Below are 25595 nucleotides of genomic sequence, written 5' to 3'. Positions count from 1 at the left end.
GTTTTTACATGGGGAGGGCCCAACGGGCTACATGGCCCTCCAAACTGAGGTTTTTCAGAGACACATTCCAAACGTAGTGTTATGAGAAAAAACAAACAGTAAGAAGAAATGTGAATATTTTTTTCCATTAAAAATGACAATAATCATTGTATTGTCTTAGTTTAATGTCGTTTCACCTAGCATAAAAATTGCTAATAGTATACTGATGTCTTGGTAGATAGCTACCCAAATTGCCCGTTCCACCTTAAGTGGGGCAGCAGTTACGTTCTGCCGTGTCAGGCAGAGTTAAAAGTTAAAAACACCTCTTTCACAAACACATTAGGTATGGATTCTTCTGTCCTTCTGTTTTCTGTATCTTTTCCTGCATTTGAGTGGTGTTAAAAACTGGGAAATGTCAAATTGCACTTGAACAGTATTTACAAGTGGGAAACTTGTATATGCGCACAGCCAGTGTTGCCAGATTGTAGGTGGAATTGACAAGAGAAAAGTGTCTTGGCGTGTGGACAAAATTTGGGCTAGTTTGTTAATATTTTAATGTTTATTGATTATCTGCATTTCTAAATAATCCAGCATACATCAGAAGAGGTTTAACTCCTCCCCACATCCAGTCAGTTAAACCTTATATATATACATTTTAGTCACTCATGTTGAGAGGAGTTTGTACCGTTCACAGTCTACAACAGTGGTCACTGTACCTGGTTTATTATGGATGTAGTGGATGTGCATTCACATCCAATACGACATAGATCGTAAAAATCCAACAAAGCTTTCAAGCAATTTCATCTTTTACAATCACAATTCACAGTTTTTGAGGAAGCTCAGATTAAGCTGCATCGTTGAACGAACTGGGATAAACATGAGTTAGCAGAACTTTTGAGAGAACTGTGAGATAACCAACAAAACTATACAGAGAATTACCTTGCAATTTTAAGTTAACATGATTTAAAATTGTTTATAGAGTCATTTTTATGTCAGTTTTAGATCTTTTAATGTGATTTTAGTCTGAAGGGCGAACGTCCACAGGGCTCATTCTACTCGTGTGTTTATTTTTCAGTGAATACACTGTATTGGCAGGACACACTGACATTGCCCGTAGTCACAGTGGACCCACACCTTTGTCCTCTTCCCATTTCCACGGGCTCAGCATGTCATGGACTTGGTGTGCAGCCATCTTTTGCCTTGCATTTTGGCTTTGGCTTCTTAATAACTATAAATACTGTTCAAGTCACGCTTCTCCAGCCAAACCATGAATTCACTCTGAAGCTATAAACATCCTGCCATGCAGCAGCACACTCCTGTGCAGGTGAAGCGAGACTGAAGGAGGTCTTTTGACCCTACTGCCTCTGACCAGAGGAGATAAGGTGGACAGGAGAGGGAGGATTGACCTCCATATATAAGACGATGCCCAAGCATGTGATTGCATTGCTGCCACTCGCCATGCACTGGCTCCTCTTCTGTCTCTTTGCAGCCTTGGCTGGTATGTATCTCGTACAGATTAGAGCGCAGCCTGATTAGATAATGTAAATTACAAATGATATCACCATATATCCTGGACCAGTTATACGTCACCAATATCATGCGTATACTACTAACCTTGGCTTATCGTCTTTATTCATAGCTGTGCTATTTGCTATGTAATGAATAGAGCTTAAGTAAAGCATTCAATAAAACATTAACTCTGATGTTTTCTTCTGTCAGCAAGTGAGAGCATCAATTATGGTGAGTAACGAATATTATTCATCATCCAAAAGGAAATTATGTATATTATTATTATTATTGTTATTATTATTATTATTAGCCTGTACAATGAAGACTATAAATAAACTTTAACATAACATTCAGGGGCTGTATGCATAGGCTATGTGTGTGATAAAGGGGTTTGTGGGGCCCGAGAGAGGGGGAGAGAAAGGGGGGGGTCACAAGAACAAGAGAGGGAGAAGAGAGAACAGGGAGAGGGAAAAACAGGAGGCAGATGAGAGAGAGAAGGACACAGGTGACAGTTTGAAAAAATGAGGGGGAGAGACTGAGATAAAGAGACAAAAAGAGAGGGAAGTGACAGAGGAAGAGAAATGGATAGAAAGAAAGGCAGAGGGGAGAGAGGCATAAAGAGAAAGAGAGCAAAGGGGAGAAAGACAAGAGGGAGAGACGCAGGATGAGAGAGGAAAGAGACAGAAAGAGAGTCAGGGAAGGGGAGGAGAGAAAGGGGGAGAGGGCAGAGATAGTGAGAGGATAGAGATAGCGAGAAAGACAGTGAGAGAGGGGATAGAGACAGAGAGAAAGACAGCGAGAGAGGGGATAGAGACAGTGAGAAAGACAGCGAGAGAGGGGATAGAGACAGAGAGAAAGACAGCGAGAGAGGGGATAGAGACAGAGAGAAAGACAGCGAGAGAGGGGATAGAGATAGTGAGAAAGACAGCGAGAGAGGGGATAGAGATAGTGAGAAAGACAGCGAGAGAGGGGATAGAGACAGAGAGAAAGACAGCGAGAGAGGGGATAGAGACAGAGAGAAAGACAGTGAGAGAGGGGATAGAGATAGTGAGAAAGATAGCGAGAGAGGGGATAGAGACAGAGAGAAAGACAGCGAGAGAGGGGATAGAGACAGTGAGAAAGACAGCGAGAGAGGGGATAGAGACAGAGAGAAAGACAGCGAGAGAGGGGATAGAGACAGTGAGAAAGACAGCGAGAGAGGGGATAGAGACAGAGAGAAAGACAGCGAGAGAGGGGATAGAGACAGAGAGAAAGACAGCGAGAGAGGGGATAGAGACAGAGGGAGAGGGAGAATAGAGACAGAGAGTGGGGAGGTGTATGTGAGAGAGAGCGAGAGGGAGAGACAGAGAGAAAGAGAGAGGCGAGAGACAGAGAGCAGGGGGAGAAATAGATAGGGAGTGAGAGAAGGTGACATTGTAGGTGCACTGGACCTCGTTTGCTCACCGTTTATCTGCAACACTACTGATGCACTGTTGATATTACATAAACCTGCTTTGTGATTTTCAGTTTTATTCTATACAGATTATTTTGGGAAGCAAATTCCACTGGAAGAAAGCTAAGATATCGTTGGTGTTTGCTTTAGTTTTGTATTGGAGCTACGGGGCTAACGCAGCTAATAGATAATGGAGGATTATAGAGGAGACCGGGGGCGTCTTGTCACACTTTTCACTCCTGTTTATATATTGTGGGATTAGGAGGTGATAATGTTACAAACTGCACACCAAAGTAATAAAGGAAGTCTCAAGAATTTATTCTGTATTCATTACAATTCTGCCCTATGACCACTGGGATAGGCTCCAACTCCCCCCGTTACCCAGAAGGATAAGCGGCTTAGAAAATATGTGTGTGTGTGTGTGTGTGTGTGTGTGTGTGTGTGTGTGTGTGTGTGTGTGTGTATTTTCATATCTTAGCTCAGCACAGACTTACAAGCAATTAAATCATGAGTGTGCACTCGTGACAAGTTGCTTAGTGAAAGTGAGCTTAGTGCAGGACATTAGCAGAACACACCTTGTTCTCTTCTCTACTAAGTATAAATGTATGTTTGTAAAAATTTTAACGAGTAGGCAAAAAATTATTACAAAAAAAATGAATGTTCCAGTGTGTGGAAATGTGGAAAACGGCAAACCTGTGCTCACCTCAGCTCACAGCGGTTCTTAGCTTTGCCAGTCAGGATATGACATCAGACCAAACAAAAGCTCAAAACTAATATTCCACTTTTAAGTAGCAACCTCTGATGTTGGAACTATTAACAGTGTGATAACGTCCCGTGTGACAAGATGCCCCAGTCTCCCCAGTGCCAATTAGCATGAGTTGTTAGGTAATCTCAAATGCACTTCTATAGCCCTATTCTGATGGGATTAGTTTAATAGGGGAGGTGGGCTAATTATTACCTGCATTTCTCAGTGAATGTAATCCTGAAAAGCATCATGTCAGTCATTTTTAACCACTGTGTGCTCAGGGTCAGTAAAGACGTCAGCGTCTTTTACCTTCTGTAGAGCAAGTCATAAATATAACCTCAGGTCATATTGACATGTTGGTGAAAATACAATATCCTGTGGTGTTTCTTCAGCATGGAGCCTCGAAGAAGCACTTATTTGTCTCTCTCTTCTTGTTCGAATTTTCCAATTCCACCTCAAATTTAAGGTAGATCTGGAAAATTCAAACAAGAAGCAGGCGAATAGGAAGCCGACTTCAGCATCCTTCTTTTCTGTGGCTAAAATCAAATGTGGCTGTGCTGTCTTGGCTGTACAGCTCAAAACATGTAATAATTATAGAACAAAACATTGATTTTCTGCTGTGAAGTTGACCGTTGGCTATCAGTTTCCAATCTAATGGTAATGCCAATGACATTACGTGTTTACCTAAGACAGTGAAGTAAATGGTTAGAGTAAACGAAATAATGACTAAATTAAGTGCTTTCTGCTCTTTTCTGGAATGAAGGCAGCGTGTAAATTGAGAAGCCACTCCCATCTTTGTCATTTAAACCTAGATTTCTTATCCCATGCTAGTCGCTCGCAAACATTACAGACATCCTGAGGTAAACTGAAATGACCCACCTTCCTATGGAGAACGAATACTGTCCGAATAGGGCTTTAATGAGGTTTCTGGCCCTGGTTATACAGACATTGGCTGAAAGTCTATCACATAACCCAGAACAGTAGCAGCAGCCATCTTAAAGCCTAAGTATATCACAGTGTTAGAGATCATAAAAGCATCTCTATTTCAGATTACTGAACAGCTCAATGTGGTTTGAGTTGATCCCTTTAATGGCCAGGGCCCAAATTTGTATTGATCACACTTTATTTGGATGGACCCCTTTAGATGCTCTACAGATATTTAAATCATTAACAAACTTTCCAGTAATGTTCAGGTGATTATCAACAACATTGTGGTTAGGGTTAAGGTTAGGAGTAGGTGTAAGTTTAGCCTTGAGGTTAGGTTTAGTGTTAGGGATAGATTTAATAAACTCTTTCACACTGAACGTGTAGTTCAGTTGCCATCAACAGATATTTCGTTGAAGGTTACTTATAAACAGACTGAGCATTTACCAAGAATCTACAGTGGATCCTCCAAATAACACTCAAAGTTCAGTTGCATTTAACAGATATTTAGTTGAATGGTGCTTATACCATTCATATACTACAGATATACTGAGCATTTACAAAGCATCTATGGTGGACCATCCAAATAAAGTGTTACCAAAGCATTATTATGTACTTAGAAACACTAATGGTTAAGTATGTGCAGATTTACACATGCTGCTTGAGGACTGCTAATTTGTGAGGTATAAATTTCTGTTTCTTGATAGCTACATTAGCATCTCCACTCCAGAATTAAAGAGCACTCAGATAGCAGGCATGTCTTGACTGACTGACCACACTGACTCTAGTTTGAGTAAAATTATAAGTACCTGAAATAGCAGTATAAAAAGTTCAGGGACTCATAAGCATTTTTTCTCTCATCCCCTCCATCCATGAATATTTTAGAGCCCACCCTGAACCCCAAAAAAACATATGAGTATGAATATGAAGGAGTGGTGAAAATCGGGCGTGACATGGCAGACCTGGCCGAGTCTGGGGTCAAACTGCAATGTACTTTCAAAATCACTGGAGTATCAATTCAGACCTTTCTCCTTCAGGTATGCTCAACATCAAAAAGACCACTTTTTTCACAAATAATTATATAATAACTGTTTGTGTAGGCCAGGGCAGCACTGGGTATCGCTGTCACCTCACAAAAAGAAGGGTCTGGGTTTGATTCCCCGGCCGGGCGACCAGGTGTGGAGTTCTCCCTGTGTCTGTTTCCTCCCACAGTTCAAACACATGCACTCCGATGATAAATTGCCCTGAAGTGTGAGTATGTATGTCTATTTGTCTGCCCTGTGATGGACTGGCAGCCTGTCCGTGGTGTTTTCTGCCTTCCGCCCAATGAGTGTTGGGACAGGGTTCAGCAACCCAGAAGGATAAGCGGCACAGAAGATGAATAAATGAATGTTTATATAGTCTTTTTAAATATTGTACACTTTTTGTGTCTTCAAATTTGTAATGAATTCACTAAAACAGGAATATTGTTGCGGTAATAGGAAAAATATCTACATAATTACAAGAAAAAATTATTCAATTGAATAATTAGTATTATTAATCAATTAAGTGCCCCTTATTAGTCCCACAGTGGGGAAATTTCACCTCTGCAATTTAACCCATCTGTACAGTGGGACACCACATACACACTAGTGAGCACACACTTTTGACTGAATGGTGGGCATCATCCTGAAACATGACAATATATACAATTATGAGTAATGAATAAGTATACAAGGTTGTGACAGATGACTGTGAAAGAATGATTGGATTATTTTTGGTAAATATTTACTGAAATATTTAGTGAAAACAAGTGCAGCCTATAACAAATTGTGTTGATTGTCTAGATCTACAATATGGTATTTGAGGAGTTCAATGGAATTCCAGGACAGAGCTCATTTAAGGCCTCACCCAACCTCACCAAACGCTTAACGGACGAACTCAACAGACCCTTCACGTTTGAATACTCAAAGGGACAAATAGGTGATATTAAGACAGGAGGCGAAGTCTCCAACACCATTGTGAACATAGTGAGAGGCATTGTGGGATTTCTGCATGTTACAGTCAAGACCACCCAAAGAGTTTATGAGCTTAATGAGGTATCCCACCTTAACGTTTCCTTTAAATACCACTATTTGACATAATCCTACAAAGTGCCTTGCACAGAATATTACATGTGCTTTGTTTTTGCATCCTCTCAGTTGGGAATTCATGGTGTATGTCACAGTGCTTATGCTATTGAGGAGAATGCAGCTTCCAAAGAATTGTATGTGACTCAGATCGTTGACATTAATGATTGCCATCCAAAAGCTGCTATGTATCAGGGAATGGCGCTGGCTGAGGAAAACAAAAACTCTCAACAGGTTTGGATACTTACTTATCCAACATGTAATAAGCATCCTTCTATGGCATGATATGTTCTCAAATACCTATAAATGAGCTAATAAGCACAGGATTTTATGTATGTACATAATCACAATTGCAATACTGTGATATTTGGGCTTTCAGAGGGGTAAGAATGCTATTGCCACAGTGAAGTATGCATATACAGTGAAGTCTGTAGAAGGTGGTGGTCTGATTACAAAAGCTTCTGCTCTGGAAAGGCACCACTTTACTCCATTCAACGTGAAGGGGGGCAACTGTAACCTGCAGGCCACGTAAGTCCATATAATTTTGCTACAAAGTACCATAACTGGCCAAAACAGCTTTACCACACCTGCTTATATGGCCAGCAGGCAAAGGAACCCAATAGCCACTAAATTAATGCGAGGTCATTTGTATAATGCTAATTGATAGAGGTACATTTCAATTTACTGTTAGTAAGATTAGCATGTTTGATTGAGAAGTGCCAAAAACTGGAACAATGCCATAGAACAACCACTTTTTTGCGCACTTCAGTGGTTCTTTGCATTGTGATATGGTTCTTCAGTCTGACAAAGAATGTGCTGTATATAGTTCTATATATCACCAAAAAGGGGTTCTATTGTTGCAAGCTTGCCATCATAATGATAGAAAAACATTTTAAGTGCTATATTTTCAAAAAGGTTGTATATAGAACCATATACAACACATTCTCCATCAATCTGAAGAACCATTTCACCATGCAAAGAACCATTTAAGCATAAAATGGTTCTATATAGAACTCATGATCCTAAACAGAACCACAAAAGAAACCTTGAGGAGCCACATTTTTAAGAGTGTACACTAATTAGAATTTTTTTCTACTTACTTAAAAAAGGTGGTTCTTCAATGGTTCTTTAGTAAAGAGAATAGTTCTATAAAGATCCATGAACACTTAAAGAACCCGATGCATAAGTGGAGGGTTCGTTGCACCATGAAAGTGTTCTTTAGATTGCTGAATGTGTTTTCTCTGGCTCTATAGGGTTCTATAGCACCAAAAATGGTTCTTCTATTGTTTCAGGCTTAACATTGTAACAATAGAAGAAGTCTTTTTGGTACTATATAGAACCATTTTCAAAAAGGTTCTATATAGAAGCATCTGCAACACATTCTTAATCAATGTGAACAAGCATTTAGTGATGTGAGGAACCCTTTAATCATGCAAAGGGTTCTTTTGAGTGTTCATGTTTCTATATAGATCCATTTTCTTACTAAAAAACCCTTGAAACCATTTAGGGGCTTATTTTATGAGAAGTGCATTCCTTTAAATATGTGGGCAATCAGTGCTTTACAGCAGTAAAACTGGCTGGTCAATGCTGCTTTATTTCACAGGCGGAATATTGTGCTGCTCAAAGAGACGGACACTGTTGGGAAACCTGTGACTGGTCAAGTGAAAAGCAGGGGAAATCTGATGTATAAGATGGAGAAGAGTGTAGCTCCAATTCCAGTTGTGATGATAAAACTAAATGATCCCGTATCCAAGGTTTGTCTTGCAAATGAAGGTTACAGTCAGATACAGAAAACAAATCGGTTCTTTTCACTAATTTTACTCTCTAATTTCAATAGATTGCCGACCTAATCAAACGCTTGGCCCAAGATAACATCTACCAACTGAACAGCACCTCGAGTTCTGATGTCCTTGCCCTTATTCAACTCCTCCGAGCATCAACAAATGACGATCTGGAGTCGTTGTGGAAGCAGCTATCAGGAAATAATGAGCACAGGTATTTATGTGCCACTGATCTGGGCAAGGAACCTTTAAATAATGAGACAGATCTACTTATGTGGAAGATTCATATGTTCTCCATGATGACTTCTTCTTGACTAGGAGGTGGTTCTTGGACACAGTTGTTGAGGTGACAGATGACAGGGTGCTCAAGTTTCTAGCAAACAGGTTCAAAGCTGGAGATATCTCTGCAAATGAAGCTGGACAGGCACTTTTGGTGGCATTTAACCATCTAACAGCTGAGGTTGAACTAGTGGAGTCGGCAAAGGTAAAGACTGCATATGAGTGGTGAAATCTTTGACCTCAACAACAATGTGATCTGATTGCAATTCCATTGTGAAATTGCGCCCTAAAATCTTTATTCAGCCTTTCACATACATAGTGGTACAACAGTGCACCCATGATCTGTTTCTCAACGGGGTATCTCACCTGGTAGCTTCCAACAACACTACACAGGCAGCCCTGAAATCTACATATCTTCTTGTTCATCTCTTAGAATGCATCGCATCTATTGTAATAGTTAACAAACATATCCTTCACTCACTGTAAAACATTATTTCACCGCTTAAAAAATGACTTCATAGCAACCATTTTACTGGATTGCTACTTTAGATTAGAAAAGTAAGTAATATAAAAAAAAAATAGTAAAAAGAATTTCACTATTATAGTACAACATGTTCAATGTCAGAGATATGTAGGTTAGTTGCGAGTGCAAAATGGCTTTATTTGGGGCAGCCTAGAACTCATTGCCTACACAAGCAAGGGTCAAAACAAAAGCAGGCAACATATCCATAGTCAAAATCCAAAAACCTGCACACTTAGGTGTGAAAAGGTGTGCAATGGGCTTTGGGGTAGGTTTGGTGGGTGTGTCAGAGGTGAACCCAGTGAGCAGCGACGTTCATGTAAATCCCACCATATTAAAAAGGCAGTACACATAATGGGTTCTGATAAAGGCCTCTACAAATGTGGCCTCTGCAACTTGGTGTACCCAACAACTGAAGACATTAGAAGACAAGTCGTAAGTATTTTAGTGTAATTTTTTTTTAAATAGAACAAGAAATATGCAAGAATGGCCTTCTCAGTGACCATAGTTGCAATGCTTGCGTAATCCAATAGAGAGGTCAACGCACCATTTCTGTTAGAATAAATGTTTTGCTAACATTTTGCGTTCAGCCCAAGTTTTCGCTTTTCTGCGGCTTTGGAGCATTAGATCTAGGCCGTGCTTTACTTCTAAGGTCCCAAACTTTGCACTTTCCAATGAACCTACCCACGTCCCTTTAGCTGTTTCCATTCCAGAGATATAAGCCCCGGGAGGTGACACCTTAGCCAGGGGGCTTTAAAAGCTTACCGAAGCCTCCAGGAAAATCCTACCGCCACCAACTTCCACCAGCTTACACACAAGACCTTTATCAAATGGTGACCCCGCAGACGAAACTTCCCAAGATACAACCATCTTCCCGGGGAATTTCAAACACCCACCTGAATGCAGCCCTGGAATCACTTGAGTGGGTGGAGCCTCCTCAGAGGGGGCAAAAAAACCTGATAACCTCAAACATGACATTCACTATTTACAATTCTGAAACACTAAATAGATGCTCTAGCATAAACATTTAGGTCAGTGTTCTTCAGCCCTGGTTCTGGTCCTCTACCTTCCTGCATTGTCTAGTTCCAACCACAAGCTACCACACCTGCTCCAGCTAATTAGCTTCTTTACAAGTCTCTAATTGGCTGGATTACAGGCATTAGTATTCTGTAAGGGAGAGGGGCATCATAGCTCTCCAGGACCAGGGATGGAGACCACTGATTTAGGTTAATATTGGATGCTAGTGGGTTAAGTGACGTGCCTTGAAAACATCAACTTGTTTAAAACACAACAATAGAGAGCAAACTAACAAATTACAATTGTCATTAAGGCCCATAAGGTCCCAGTTACGGCATTGGTTCAGTGTGAGGCTAGCAGTGGCATCAGTTATACAGAACTGGGCAGTTAGTGTTCTCCTCTATGGATATTCAGCAGGCCGGTGTCCTTGCAAGAGTGGCAGCTGGATATGATGTGGTGGCTACACTCCCATGTTGGAGGAAGCATGTGCTAGCTCTCTCCCCAGGGTGGAAGCCATGGACCATCATGCAACAGAGAGTGCTAGCTAGTGAGACTAAACTAAAAAACGCACGACTGCGTTTAAAGAAAACGCACGACTGCGTTTTTTAAAAATTTTCTTGTTTTTGAAAATATTTGAGAATAAACCATGTATTATTTAAAATAATTGTGAATGCATAATTAAATAGTATTATAATCAGTTATAAACAATGCAGACATTGCAAAATCAATATCACCCTCAAATCAATACATTTTTTTACCTCTACTGCATTTGTTCTTTTGGAAAAAAAAAGTAAGGCTCGTAAGGCTTTTAAGTGAACATAAGACTGATCTGCCTCATGTCCACTACAGGAATTCTTGACCATCCCCTTCAGTAAGTCCCATCCTCTGCTTTGGAACACTGTGGTCTTATCATATGGTTCTCTGGTGTACAGAGCATGTGCTCGTGAGACCCCCTGTCCAGTCAACACAGTGCAGGTATGATACTAAACCTGGTCTACAAAAGCACTTCTTATCAGATCACCTACTGATGCTGTGCTAATTAAGTTAGTTTTCATTCTCTGTATTTTTCTTTTTTTTCAGCCACTGCTTGATATGGCAAATAACGGACTCGCTAAGAAGGACGATAAAGATATGGTTCTTGCTCTGAAGGCTTTGGGAAACGCAGGCCACCCTTTAAGCATTAAGACCATAATGAAGTTCCTTCCTGGTTTCTCTGTAAAGGCTGACAGCCTCTCCACCTGGGTTCAAACCGTGGCTGTGCAGTCTCTCCGACACCTCGCCAGCAGAGACCCTCTCTCAGTAAGCATCAGCGTTCGTCATACTGCTTCTCAGTGATTCTGAGAGGCTAACATTTTTTTGCTTTTATTTTTATTATACTATTTTGAAATGTCAGCTGATCTCCATATTTTATGGACATTTCACACACAATAGTCAGTAGACAAAACTGAAAAGTGAACCTTTTATTCTCACAAATATTTTGTTAAAATCTTTTTTCCCTCTTTACACACATAAAAAATGGGTTCTTCAAAGGTTCTTTAGTAAAGATAATGCTTCTCTATAGAACCACAAAAGCTCAAAGAACAATTTCGCTGTTGTCAGAACAAAACCTCGTATCTCCAAAATGGTAACTTTACAGGAGAACGGAAAAACATACTTTACTTTTGCTGTAAGTCAATGGAACCAGACATTTTTTCAGGTCATATTGGGTCATTTTTTTTTAGTCCATTCATCATGAAATGTATGCACAGTGTAAAAGGTGAAAAACTGAAAAACGTCAAAAATGGAGATCTGACAGCAGCGATTTGCATGCTTAAGTTTCTTTGCATGGTGAAACGGTTCTTCAGATTGACAGAGAATGTGTAGATTGTTCTATATAGAAACTTGATGTTGAAACAATAATAGAACCCTTTTTAGTGCTATATAGAACCCTTTTCAGAAAGGCTCGTTTTTCAGCTTCCAAAAACTCATGTTTTCTCTCCAAAATTCTTTTTCATGATTATTTCTATTGTTTTCTTGAATGCAATGAATTCAGGAAAAGCAAATTTAGTTTACATTTTATTTTTTCATCTCTCAGGTGCAGGACATTACCCTAACCATGTTTGCAGATAGGACTCTTCCTACTGAAATCAGAATGCTAGCTTCTATGATCCTGCTGGAGACGAAGCCTTCCGTAGCTCTGATCTCAGCTGTGGTGGAGCTGCTCCTGCAGGAGATGGACCTCCAGGTGGCCAGCTTCACTTACTCTAATCTCAGGGCCATCTCACGCTCCCGCACGCCCGACAACCAGCACCTGTAAGAGCACTACAACACTGTCTTTGCTAATATTCTCAAATGTTTAGCATAAATCTAACCTCTCCTTCATGACCATCCCTCGAAAGGTCCACTGCATGCAATATTGCAGTGAAAGTACTTGCTGCGAAATTTGGACACTTAAGTTACCGATACAGCAAGGCTCTTCACTTGGATTGGTTTCGTGGTGAGTTGAGGATACAGGTGCATTTCTAATTTGCATAATCAATCATATTCATAGATTTCAGCTGTCATACATTATGCTTACCTACACGAAAGATTTACAAAGTATGTTCAGATCATCTCCAACTTCCAGCATTATTTAGCTACACTCAATGAGCACTTTATCAGGTACATCTACCTTGTATCTACACTCATTGGCCATTTTATCAGCTCCACTTAGAATATAGATGCGCTTTGTGGTGCAATCTGTCTCTTTGCATACTTCGTTTTCCCACCTTCATCCTGTTTATCAATGGTCAGGACCCCCATAGAACCATCACAGAGCAGATATTCAGGTCATTCTCAGCCCTGCATTGACACTGACGTGGTGGCGCCGTATCTGTTACTATTGGATCAGACACAGAAGAGCTGCTGGAGCTTTTAAACACTATGTCCACTCACTGTCCACACCTATGTTGTTGGTTCACCTTGTAGATATAAAATCAGAGACGATAGCTCATCTGTTGCTGCCACAGTTTATGTTTCGTCCTTCCTCTCGTCCTTCATCAGTGGTCACAGGACGCTGTTGGCTGGATATTTTTGGTTGGTGGATGATTCTCAGTTCAGCAGTGGCACTAAGGTGTTTACAAACTCCAGCAGCACCGCTGTGTCTGATCCACTCAGACCAGCGCAACACACACTAACACACTACCACTACTTCAGTGTCACTACAGTGCTGAGAATTATCCACTACTCATAAAACACCTGCACTGTGGTGGTCCCGTGGGGGTCCTGAGCATTGAAGAATAGGATAAAGGGTGGATAACAAATTAGAAAGTACACCAATATGGTAAGTGGAGCTGATAAAATGCGTGTAGAAACAAGTGAAAGAGCTCAGTGAGGATATATCTTATGAGTAAATTCAGCATAAATCTGCATTTACTGCTTCACTGAGAGTCTGCTTTACTCTTTAGATGAGCTTTTGACCGGCATGTCGAGAGAGTTTTATGTACTGAGAAATGGTACAAGTGCAATACCCACAGAAATCATTTCAAAAGGAAAACTTTACTTCATCGGAAGAATACTTCAGCTTACCGAGGTAACTCAAAAGCAGCTGTATAAAGACACGGAATTTTAGCGTTCTTTTATTATGACCCATTTACGTTCATACTGTAGAGGTTGTGTTGACTAGACGTCCATATTTACGCAGCTTGGTGTTCGTGCAGAAGGCCTGAAAGAGCTGCTAACTGGCAGGTCTGAGATCTCCGAGGATTTTGGAGCCATTGACTTTGCAACAATCATGAAAATAGTGAGTAAATCAGTTTGGATACTTGAATACACAGTGAGAAATCTGTAAATTTTACATGATTCTTATTCCACTTTGCTATAACAGTATTAAGTATTAACTATAACAGTATTAACAGTATTAACAACTATATTAAGTCTACAGTACAGTTCATTCAATGCAGGTGAAATGACATGCTGTAAACTGTAGATGTGAAACTAATGCACTTCTTCATTCCCATTGAAAGCTCTCAGATTGGCAGTCTTTTCCCAAAAATAAACCTCTCTTATCTGTATATGCGAGGGTCTTTGGGCAAGAGGTCTCCTTTCTAGATTTGGATCTCGATGTGGTTCAACAGATTCTAAAGGTAAGCCTACATTATATACATACATGTTTAAAATATGGTTTTGTTGCCGTTCTGAAGGGAGATGGCAGCATAAGTCTGGGATACAGGAATGCCAGACCAATACAAACTCTGGCCAATAATTCTGTCAAGCTCTGATTACATTTTCTAAGTGAAAGTTTTAGTGCATTGTTTTTGTTTATCTGCTGATGTGCTATAACTTTTGCACAAGTCACATTCTATGTTTTGGTCTCCAACATGTTAAATTCAGCAAATACACAAAAGAAAATAAAAACTCAATGAAAAAAGTAATTGTGTACTATAATGTGCAGCAGGGTCTTCTCTGTGCTAACTTGTTTTAACGTAGAAAATCAACCGAACATTTGACCACGTAGAATAAATCAACAATTACACTACATTAACAATCAGATTAAATCATTTCCGTCTTAGTTGCGCTGACGTAAAGTTTCAAGTGGTTTGTGTGGAAGAGAGAAACTTACTGTGTTATTATGTTATTTGTTCTCCATCAATAGTCTGTGACTCTCACCTCAAGTAAAGAAAACAAAATCTGGAACATTATTCAGCATCTACAAAATGGGGTATCATGGCACTGGACAAAGCCATATCTTATACTGGAAACCCGATTTATTCAGCCAACGTGCCTTGGTCTGCCGGTCGAAATCAGCAAATATTTATCTGCACTGACTGCCATTACTGTAAATGGTATAACCTGCTTTTATTCCTTTTAGTTTCACTTTTTAATACTGTGAGTGCAAAGAAGAACTAAGACAATGATTTTTGCAATTACAGCAAAAACGGTTATTAAACCAACTCCAAAAGAGAACCTACGTGAACTGTTCAATGCAGATATATCCCTGCAAACTGATGGATTTTTCGGGTAAAGTAAACTTGAAAGATAGTCTAGTGACATCTGCAGATCATATATATATATATATATATAAGTATACATACATATATATATATATATATATATATATATGTATGTATACTTATATATATATGTATATTATTGCATTTCATTTTATGTGCATTTTATGTCCTAAATATATAGTTAGTGTCATCAAAGCTTTAAAAAAAACCTTTTAAAATTGTGCTGGTCTGGTTGGACCATCTGACTTTACCTGGTTGTGCCACTTGACTTTTCAGACTAATTTCAAATAGGCATCTATTTAGACACCTGTAGAAACCTTTGTCCTTGAACCTGAGGTTATACTTATATTTTGTCTAACAAATAAACCTAAACCTAAAAAAAGTACCTTTTTTTGATTTTGAAAGTACCTTTGTTTAATTAATCAACATACATGGTTGGACGGTTGCACCACAGGACATTTTAAAATTTTGGAGGCAAAAAGAAGTGAATGAAATGACCTTAATGTGGATGCATTGAAATGTGTTGCACATAACAGAGGTACTGAACAATTCGATTTATATCTTGAATTTGAAATTATTTTTAGGGAAAAAACACAAAAAATGCACATCATATCATTGACCCATATATATATATATATATATCATATCATTGACCCATATATATATATATATATATATATATATATATATATATATATATATATATATATATATATATATATATATATATATATGTACATACTAGCGTAGACTAACTTTTTCTTTTGTTTCAGAGTGGCAAAGGATTTTTTTGTTTTCCATGGGATCAATACAGAGCTCTTTCAGAGCGGCGCCCAGCTGAACAGCAAGACGGTCATGGCTTTGCCTTGGAAAACTGACTTGAAATTGAATGCCAAGGAAAATAATTATGAGCTCAACTTCACCCCATGCAAAAACACTATGGAGCTCTTGTCAGTCAAGTAGGTTATTCAAGATTTTCGTCTAAAAATATCTTATAAACTAAAAGTCAATTAGAACATATTCACAGGTTAAAGGAATATTCACAGGTTTTCAACCTAATCTCTATCTGCCACATTTACAGCATATGGTAGAATTCCGTAGTTTAATTTCAAGTATAATTTCAATACATTCCCCAGTAAAACCAGTTCACTCAAAACACAATTACAATAGAAAGCACTGGGCACATGCTGAATTCCATAATTAAACATGTTTCCATGATAGCTTCAGATATTTGTAAATAAAACTGTAAAACTGTCAATCTTTTCCATAGTATTTTAATTTCCACAGCATTTCAAATGTTTATTTGTATAATTCAGCAACTGTCCAATAGCATCTATCAGCTTATCAGCTGTTTTCTACATACAGATAAATGTATCAAAAGTACTGTAAGTAATCAACTGGATATCAGAGTTCAGGCCATGAACATCAAAACTCAAAAATAAAAACCTCAAAAAACAAAAATGAAAAATACTGCTATTATAAAGTTGATTCCTGCTAGCTCCTCTACAGGACGTGAATTAGTATTAGCGCAAAGCTACACATTTTTGGTCATTCTAGATTTAAAACTAACATTTAAAGCTTGTGAAATACATAATTCCATATCATCACTGTCTGAACAAAATCTCATGTCTGCAATATGGTGACTTTACATGAGAAAGAAAAAACATTGTAAATGTTTAATGGACGTTAATGGTAGATTTACTTCCAAGTAATGTTAGACTCTTTTTGGTCTGTTCAGCATAACATTTTAACAAAATGCAAAAATGCAAAGGGGAAACTAGAGTTTTCCATATATGCAAAAAAATATAAACAATAACAGTAAATATGGCCTTTGAAGAAACAGCGACAATATGTTTTATTTGAAGCTGGTAACAGATATTAGCATAAACTCTACCTTGTTGCAGTTTTACAGTGATTCTTTCAGTAAAGAGCCTTGTCATCAACCAAAACCAGGTCAGGCTACCACACACATTCGCAGTCAGTGACATATCTAGAACATGTATATCTTGCAGAAGGATGTTATTTCAGAGTGACATTATTTCTCATAAAATTGGTCCAACCTATTTTCAATGCAAAATGCTTAACTGAATCCACTGTCACTTTCTAGTTATGTCAGTAGTTAGTCTGGCTTGTAAGGCCTGAAGTTCATCTCCTGAAGGCCTAACCAATGGGAGAGCTCACTACAGGGCTACACTAAAAGCCAATGCAATAAGAGTACTAATTTTACAACACTTGGAGGATTTAAATACAACAAGCATGATGATGCTATTAAATGAAAATGGATTACAAATTTCAGACGTGTATTTATAAAATTCATTGACGTCATTAGGCCTTCTGTCCAGGGTTTTCCACTGATACAGATGCAGAAGACAGAGATTACGTTGAAGAATGTTGAAATATTCCTTTAACAAATGTATTATTTGTGTCTTTCTTGAACAGTTCTGATGTTTACGCTGTGTCAAGACATATTGAAGATCCAATGTCAGCCAAAATGACTCCCATGATGCCAGATGTTGGAGATTTGGAACAAAGTTTCACAGCAAACAGGAGAGAAACAGACACAATCAGAAATGATCAGGTACAAAATGCATTACAGTTCTGCATACAGGAAAGAAATACATCTTCATTAACTATTCAAAATGAATTGTGCATGTCTGTGAACCAGGATGAAGGTTCAGAGATATATCACCCAAAACTGAAGTACTGTGCTCAAGCAAGCACTTACGGAACTGCATTCTGCACTAAAGTGGAAGCTAAACGAGTCCATTACCTTAAAGAATATCCTCTATATTACTTCTTAGGATACACTCACTTCTCATGTCAACTTGAGCCAGGTATGCTGTATTACAAATGACACCAAGTGTAAACTGAAGGTATGACAAATTGTTGATGTCTGAACAAAACCTTCTGCCTCTTTTTATTTTGATCATTTAAAAATGGCAACTGCTCCTTATATATTCAATAATCAATGAACCAACGGAAAGGCTCAAAATTACATTTTTACATTAATGTTTATTAAAACTCAGGTAAAGCTAGCATTTTGGAGATGAGGTTTTGTCCAGACAGTGTCAATATACAGGAATTGGATTCCTGAATTGCCATAGTTAATGGACTTTTTCCTTCTCATCCATATTTCAAAAGTCAGGTCGGTTAACCCTGTGGAAAAGATTAAAATCCAGATCAGTATTGGCCCTCAAAACCACAAATCAGAGCTCAGTCAAATGACGGTCACTCAACTGATTCAGGTACTATAACATTTTCATTTCTTTCAATCTATATTTGAGTCGCACATCATGACCTATAACAAAACTGAAAGAGTATCCAGCCATATTGTGTTTCTTCCTTTCATTTAGAAAACAAACTCATCCAAACACTGTGTTTATATGCACTTGATAATCCAGTAACTGCAGAAAATCTGATTTTGTCAGTAATCTGATCAACACTTTTACATGCTCTTGAGTAATCAGATATAGGGGGAAATCCAGGTCTTCGTGAGCCAGGCAGTAATTGGATTTCTGCATTGCAATCAACCAATAAACTCACAGAAGACGTGACGTTAACGTAACGTAACACTCAAACTTCATGCCGTGGCTTTGTTCTTTCAAACATCACTCCACTTCACCTAAAAATATGAACATACATCATCTAAAAGATAAAGGATATTTAAATCCTTTATTTCACACGTGCAGACTGAGAAATCCAAAAGAAATCAGAATAGCATGCACTGAGAGATCTGATTACTGAGCTCAAATCCAGCTCTCTTCATCAGATTATAGAGTGCATGCAAACACACTCACAGTTTCAATCTAACTATTAGTAATATTAATCAGAGAAGTCAGGGTCCAGATGGTTGCCCTCCAGTCCAATCCACATACTTTAAAGTTGAATATCGACCAATCCCATCTTTGTGTTCATAGATAATATAGCCACACAATTTAGGTAAGACAAAGGTCTGCAAGCTGAATATCACAGTAAAGTCAAAAAGTCGACTAGTCTGAGCAACCTCTATATGTCATATACACATATTATCATACATCATACATTCTAAACTTATCATTTTTTGGGGGGTGGAGGGTTACGTATGCGACATACTGAACAATATTGTTGTAAAGCAGAACATTTCCAACAATTGTTTTGCTTTCAACTCATGATTGAAAATGATTAGCTAGCTCAAACAGTGGAAACACTGATGCCACCCTCTTTCATAGCCCACTGTAAAGTAATTCCACACCACATGCATTTAGATATCTTAAACAGGTGAAAACACACCTCGCTTCTGCAGGCTGTGAACAATGCAGGTTTACATCACCTCTGTGATAGTGATGTAACAGAGGAACATGAAACAAAGGATCGGAACTAGACTGGGCTTCATACAGCCAAAACTTAATGCATTAAAATAGGCTTGAATCAGTTCTGATCCTAACCCTTTTGACATTGCTAGCTAGCTACCTAAACAAATAAATAAACAAACAAACAAACAGTTCCATACCAATATGTCTAATCTTTTTTTCTATCTTTAGGGCACAGATACTGCTCCTGAGCCTGTGATCTCAGTGAGAGTGTTGGCCATCAGTCCTAATGTAAAGGAGGTGGGCTATGAGGCTGCTGCCTATTACACTCCAGCCAAACAAAGAGACGATATAGAACTGATTGTTTCTGAGGTGGCTGAAGAGGTGAACTGGAAAATTTGTGCTGACCTCAGTGTTCAAAAAATCCAGGCAGAAGCAAAGGTAGGCATTTTATTTTAATGGCATTTCTGCATCCAGAGATTTAGGTTACGACTGGAATTGAACTATTCCATAGTATAAACTACTACTTACCTAGCTAGCAAGCATAGTATTTGACCACGGAAATGGCAAATAACCAATACGTCAGGACTGTGTTTTTTTAAAAAAAAGTCTTCAAACATTCACTCCATGTCTAGTTTTGTAAAAGAAGGCTGTTATAGTGCCTAAGCCAGGGATTGGCAATCCAAATGTTAAGAAGAATCATTTGCCAAAGATTAAACCACATTTCATGTCCATGTTACCTTTTTAGCTGTAAATATGTCTCGGTACATGCAAATGTACTAGTGTAGAATAAAAAATACAATATAACCAAAAATGCTTTCTTACTTTGCTCTGTTTTAAACTTTAGCTAAGCTGTAGCAGCTTATCTTGCATCTCTGGCAGGACATTTTTACTCAAAGCAGAACACTGTCTTGTAAAATGTCTCTCAACGTTTGAGTTTTTATGGGGCTAAAGTCACTTTCTCATTTGGCAGCTTCTTGTTTTCATTTTCGTGTTCTACCTTAAATGCTGCCTGAGGCGCCAGAATGTAACTGCTGCACCATATAAGGTGGAACAGGACAATTCAAATGAGAAGCTGACTTCATCTTCACAACTTTTTACTGTTTGACAGTTTCTTGTCTCCAAATTACCAATGTTCATCTTGAATCTCTCTGTTTGCTGCTTCATTAGCTACGAGCTAGACGAGATTGTCATCTGCGCTGTTATGTGACCAGCAGTCTGCATGCCAATCTTCAGAGCTAAAATTTCAGACCATGTCACCGACCCATGCACTAGGCAGAGAAATGTGACAGAGCAAGTTGTGTATTGTGTCTACAGTATCATTTAAATTATCTATGGTTATGTAATCAGTGAGTAATTTTCTAATTGCAATATTCTATTTTGTGGCTGTCAAAACTATTGTGATCTATCTGGGCCATAATTATATAATAAATGATGTAGTTTGCCAAAATTCTATACCTTTCGTTGAAAACTGGGTGCTCCAACTTTTGGGTAAAGCTTAAGAAAGCATCCCCTCACCAGTCACAGGCTGATGTGGCATGTCTGGCCCACACAGCTTTAACAAAACTGGGTTCCCATACGGTACCCATCTGTTCTAATTACATAGCAATAGCTAAGAACTAGCAAGCCACCTCATCCATCTGTCCATTGGTCCTTTCATCTAACCAGCCATGCTAACAGCTTCTGTTTTCCTTCATTTCTCTCCACTCGTGCTGTTATGTTTAGTTCTGCATGACTGGCAGATGTCAATCACACTTGCTCATTAGAATATCAGGGCTACAGCCATACAGTTCACAGAAAAGGTCTTTAAAGCTGTTAGATTTTGCTGTTGCACCAGTTCTTTCTTGCTGAATCATGTGTACTTTTTAGGCCCATTTCAAATGGGGTGCTGAGTGTCAGACATATGAAGTGGCACTGAAGGTTTCTACTGCAGGCATAACTGGACCGAAGCCCTTTGTAAATGCAGAAATTAACTGGGGAGATGTGCCTTCATTCATGCAACTGTTGGGAAAAAGGTAATTTAAAGTATACCTTGAAGTAATGTGAATTATTTGCTCAGTTTTTGGTCAGCTTGAGAATGGCAATGATAATCAAAGTGGATAATGGATTTTTTTACAAAACAAAAATGTTCCAGATAAATCACAGGGTCTCTAGAATGAAATCGAAGTCGGGATGTGTTCTATCACTTTGCTTTATTCAATATGAGTAGTGTGATATGGTTTTGCCAACTGGGAGGGCGGTGACATTATTCACTGTATTATCACAGTAATGTTAACTCAGTGGCTTAGTCATACACTGTAGCACCCCTGCTGCTTTTCTGCCTGTGGTCGTCCGCAACCTAGCTGATACAATGAATGCTCAGCATATCATAACTAATTGTTTTCTACATTGTTCCTCCATTCTAATGATGCACAATAAACTACTTGAGCGCTTACATCTCTGCCTTGTGAAGAACCTTCAGCCAATTTAAGAGAGCATGAGTTCCAATCCAAACAAATAAAAACATCTGACAAAATAGCTGGACCTAAACCCAGAGATCAAACTTATGCATACAACAGCATACAGAGCAAAAAGATCAACCATAACAATCAACTGTTGATGTAAAAATACTATAATATAGTATTTTGTTAGTTGGGGTAGTCACCAAAACTCATCTTTGTCCTATTTACATTTGATTTATGTCTGCTTAGAATTTTTCAACATGATTTCTCTTAAATGGCCTTAAAATTAGTGACTTTACTGAATCAGCAGGAATTAATGATTAACATTTTCAGAAAATATCCCTGTAGATGGATTATTTCTTGGATTACCAAAATTACAGACGTCAGACTAGAAGAAATGCTTATCGACTTTCATAAAAGTAAACATGAGCCATTGCAGATTAATGGCAGCGTAATGCCGGGGAGCGAGGAGGCGGACGCATATGCGGAGATAAGTGACTTTTATTATGGGCAAATCCAAAATCATGGTCAAGACAGTCCCCTAACCCAGTAACCCTAACCCTAACCCTAACCCTAACACGAAGAGCAGGAGGGACAGAAATGACAAAGAACACAGAAGTCCAAACACTTAACAAAAACTCTTCAAATACTACATATACTATGCACACAAGCCTTACATCAAACAGCACATACAAACATCAAACAGTACAAAGACCAGCGAATACAAAGGGCAAACACGGGACTTATAAAACAGGGATAATGAGGGACAGGCAGAAAACAGGTGGCGACAATCAGGGGCGGAGTCACAAAACAAGGGGCCGGACTAGGAAAAAAACAACAAAGAAAACACGTGGACTAGACCCAAACAAAACACAACTATATAGACAGGACTGGGAGGGCCAATCGTGACAGGCAGACACAGAGGAGGTGTATATAGGTGGAACATTTTCAATTCCACGGTTTATTCACATGGGAAATGTAAGTGACCCTTATTAGTCCCACAGTGGGGAAATTTCACCTCCGCATTTAACACATCGGTAAAGTGAAACACCACATACACACTAGTGAGCACACACACACTAGGGGGCAGTGAGCACACTTGCCTGGAGTGGTGGGCAACCCTATGCGCAGCGCCCGGGGAACAGCTGGGGATTAGTTGCCTTGCTCAAGCACACCTCAGTCATGCCAGCTCAGGGGATCGAACTAGCAACCTTCCGGTCACAGGGCCAGTTCCTAAACCTCCAGCCCATGACTGCCCCTTATAATGTGATGTAATGTAGGCTCTATAATCAAGAAATGTCATCAGAGCCATTTCTGGATCAGTTTAAGCATATCAGTGTCTGTAGAGACCAAGAAACCTTCCTATAAAGCAGATGTCAAGAATTGTCTGGTATGGGCAGCTCTTGACAGGAAACATCTGGACAGGGTGATACTGCTGTGACCTTCCCTTTGTGTCTGTCATCTATTATTCCTGTATCCAGTGCAAAGTTCTTAAGGTCTCATTAAACCTTCTCATCCAGCAAACAAGTTGAGATGCTTCCCTCTAGGAACAGATGGAGGTCCACTTATACAAGAACAATTAGATATAAAAATAGGACATTTACTGTCTCAAAAATGGTGCTGTACCCAAGGTGTAAACAGTGTAAATGTACCCTCAATGGCATAAAATGGTCCAGTTGTGTGTAAATGAGTTTTAAAAGTACAGCACATTCACTTTTCCTGAGGAGAGGGGTATATCGGTACTATAAGCTTTAGAAGTAGAAAAATAAAAAGGTTTGCAGTCCCGACAGGCTTTATGGAGTCAATGTAGTTTAATATATATATATATAATTGCTATGGAATGGACAAAGTTTCCTAGCTAAAGTGCCTAAAGATATAGACCCTGAGCATACCACCACAGTAGCAGCATTTGTGCCCTGAATTTTTTTTTTAGTGAACGCCACTGCTATTACTCTAATTACAGTCCTGGGCAGATTTAACATTTTGTGTTGCTGAAAACCTTGTTTTGCTATTAAAAAGGTAAAAGCATTTATAGGAGTTTCCCTCTCAAAGCACAAGACACTGGGAGATGATTATAATGAAGCACTTGACTGTGTTTTATGTAACACCTGTGAAAAGTCTGTCTCATTTTTGGTGCTACTGCAGCTGCTATTATCGCTGCTGAGAGCTTCAATGAAAACAGTTTGTGAACCACCTCATATTTTTCTTAATTTGTTTTCAGACAGTAAAATACTGAGCCAAAAGGATTTAGTAAAAGTGTTTTAAACTGGTATTAATAAAATCTGTGGCTGTATTTTACACTCAAAGTGCCTTAAGAATAGGTTTTGTCTAAATAATGATTTGACAAGTTTTCTTCCCCATATTACTATGAATTTTGTTTGGCTCTGCAGTTACTGCATTACTAAAGCATCTACTTTGCTGACATTATGGTGTCTGTTAGATATATGTCACAGTTCAAGTTTAGTGCACCATACATAGCTAAAAAAACACTCATCATAAGTTTAAATTACACAGTTCCCAGTCAAGCAGGAGGCTCATAATAAAATCAAATAAAGCAATAAGCCACAAGAGGGTGTGCGTTACTGCCACTTTAGCACGGGGAAGAGTGTTGTTAGGCACGACACAAAGCTGAGAACCTAAAACTCCCTTCGCCGTGATATAATCACAGTAATGCCCAGCCTCAAGTGGCAGCCGACCCAAAACACACATTATTTCAGAAAATAATTTAGGCCATTATTAATAATAGTCAACATAAACAAGTATGAAATGAAGTTCCTATAGAGTGTTGTATTATTGTCAAGCAACCATGGACTGCTGAATGCAGCCATCACTGTATATTGTGGTATTTTTTTGGGAGGCATCTTCAGACGTCTGGTTCCTATCACCAGCAATTCTGACTTTATCATTTCCTACAGAATGGCACATTTGCCATCAACCCCTTTGCTGACATCTTAACCACTGAATGATGCAGATGTTTTGACAAATGGGCGGAATTCTACTTTACGGATTGCGCTTTTACCTCACTATTTTTCACTAATCTCTCTTTAGGGTTAAGGAATACTTACCAGGTATGTCCTACGTCATGGGCTTCTATCAGAAACATGAGGAAAATACTGAACATGAAGTTTCAGCCATGCTTGTGGCCTCGACTCATGAGGGGTTTGATGTCAAAGTCAAAATTCCAGAGGTAAGAGTGTGCTTTAACATCTGCAAGCATCCTCCAGTTCTGTTTGACTTGTTTCCTGTCAGCATTTCATACCACCTTTAAAGATCTCATAATAAGAAGAAAATGCCATAACTCCATCTTTTGACAAACTTTGCTTTTGTCTTCAACAGCTAACTGTGTATCAGCAGGAAATCCCCTCTCCGTTCGAAATTGTGGGTGTTGAAAGTGATAACAGCAACATTTATCATATGTAGCGAGAATGTTAACTGTAGAATGTTAATTGCTTGTAAAATCAGCTTCTATTCAATTACAGTAAATTACATTCCACTGGACCATGCACCTGAAATACAGCAACTGGCTGCAATGACAGATATCAGCCACAAGATGGTGCAGAAGTGGGGGGTGTGCCTGACCATGTCTACTGTTGCTGAATCA

The 25595-nt window shown here is 38.9% G+C and overlaps 1 protein-coding gene across 1 annotated transcript; it reads left to right on the top strand.

Annotated features, from left to right (window-relative positions):
- Positions 1-221: 221 nt before the first annotated feature.
- Positions 222-25414, top strand: vtg3 (vitellogenin 3, phosvitinless). Its single transcript, XM_017702240.2, has 26 exons — positions 222-1477; positions 1699-1719; positions 5475-5626; positions 6416-6667; positions 6770-6931; positions 7077-7225; positions 8301-8451; positions 8535-8692; positions 8797-8962; positions 11144-11269; positions 11375-11593; positions 12369-12586; positions 12673-12770; positions 13720-13844; positions 13956-14054; positions 14278-14397; positions 14907-15096; positions 15184-15271; positions 16038-16223; positions 17704-17842; positions 17930-18098; positions 18406-18509; positions 19785-19994; positions 21423-21568; positions 25043-25181; positions 25331-25414. Exons 1-26 carry the CDS (start codon positions 1402-1404, stop codon positions 25412-25414), a joined length of 3747 nt encoding a protein of 1248 aa, XP_017557729.1. The 5' UTR covers positions 222-1401.
- The last annotated feature ends 181 nt before the right edge of the window (positions 25415-25595 follow it).

Source organism: Pygocentrus nattereri, chromosome 15 (genome assembly GCF_015220715.1).
Source record: "Pygocentrus nattereri isolate fPygNat1 chromosome 15, fPygNat1.pri, whole genome shotgun sequence".
In the NCBI taxonomy this organism is placed as follows: Eukaryota; Metazoa; Chordata; class Actinopteri; order Characiformes; family Serrasalmidae; genus Pygocentrus; species Pygocentrus nattereri.
This window is presented reverse-complemented; position numbering and strand designations above follow the sequence as displayed.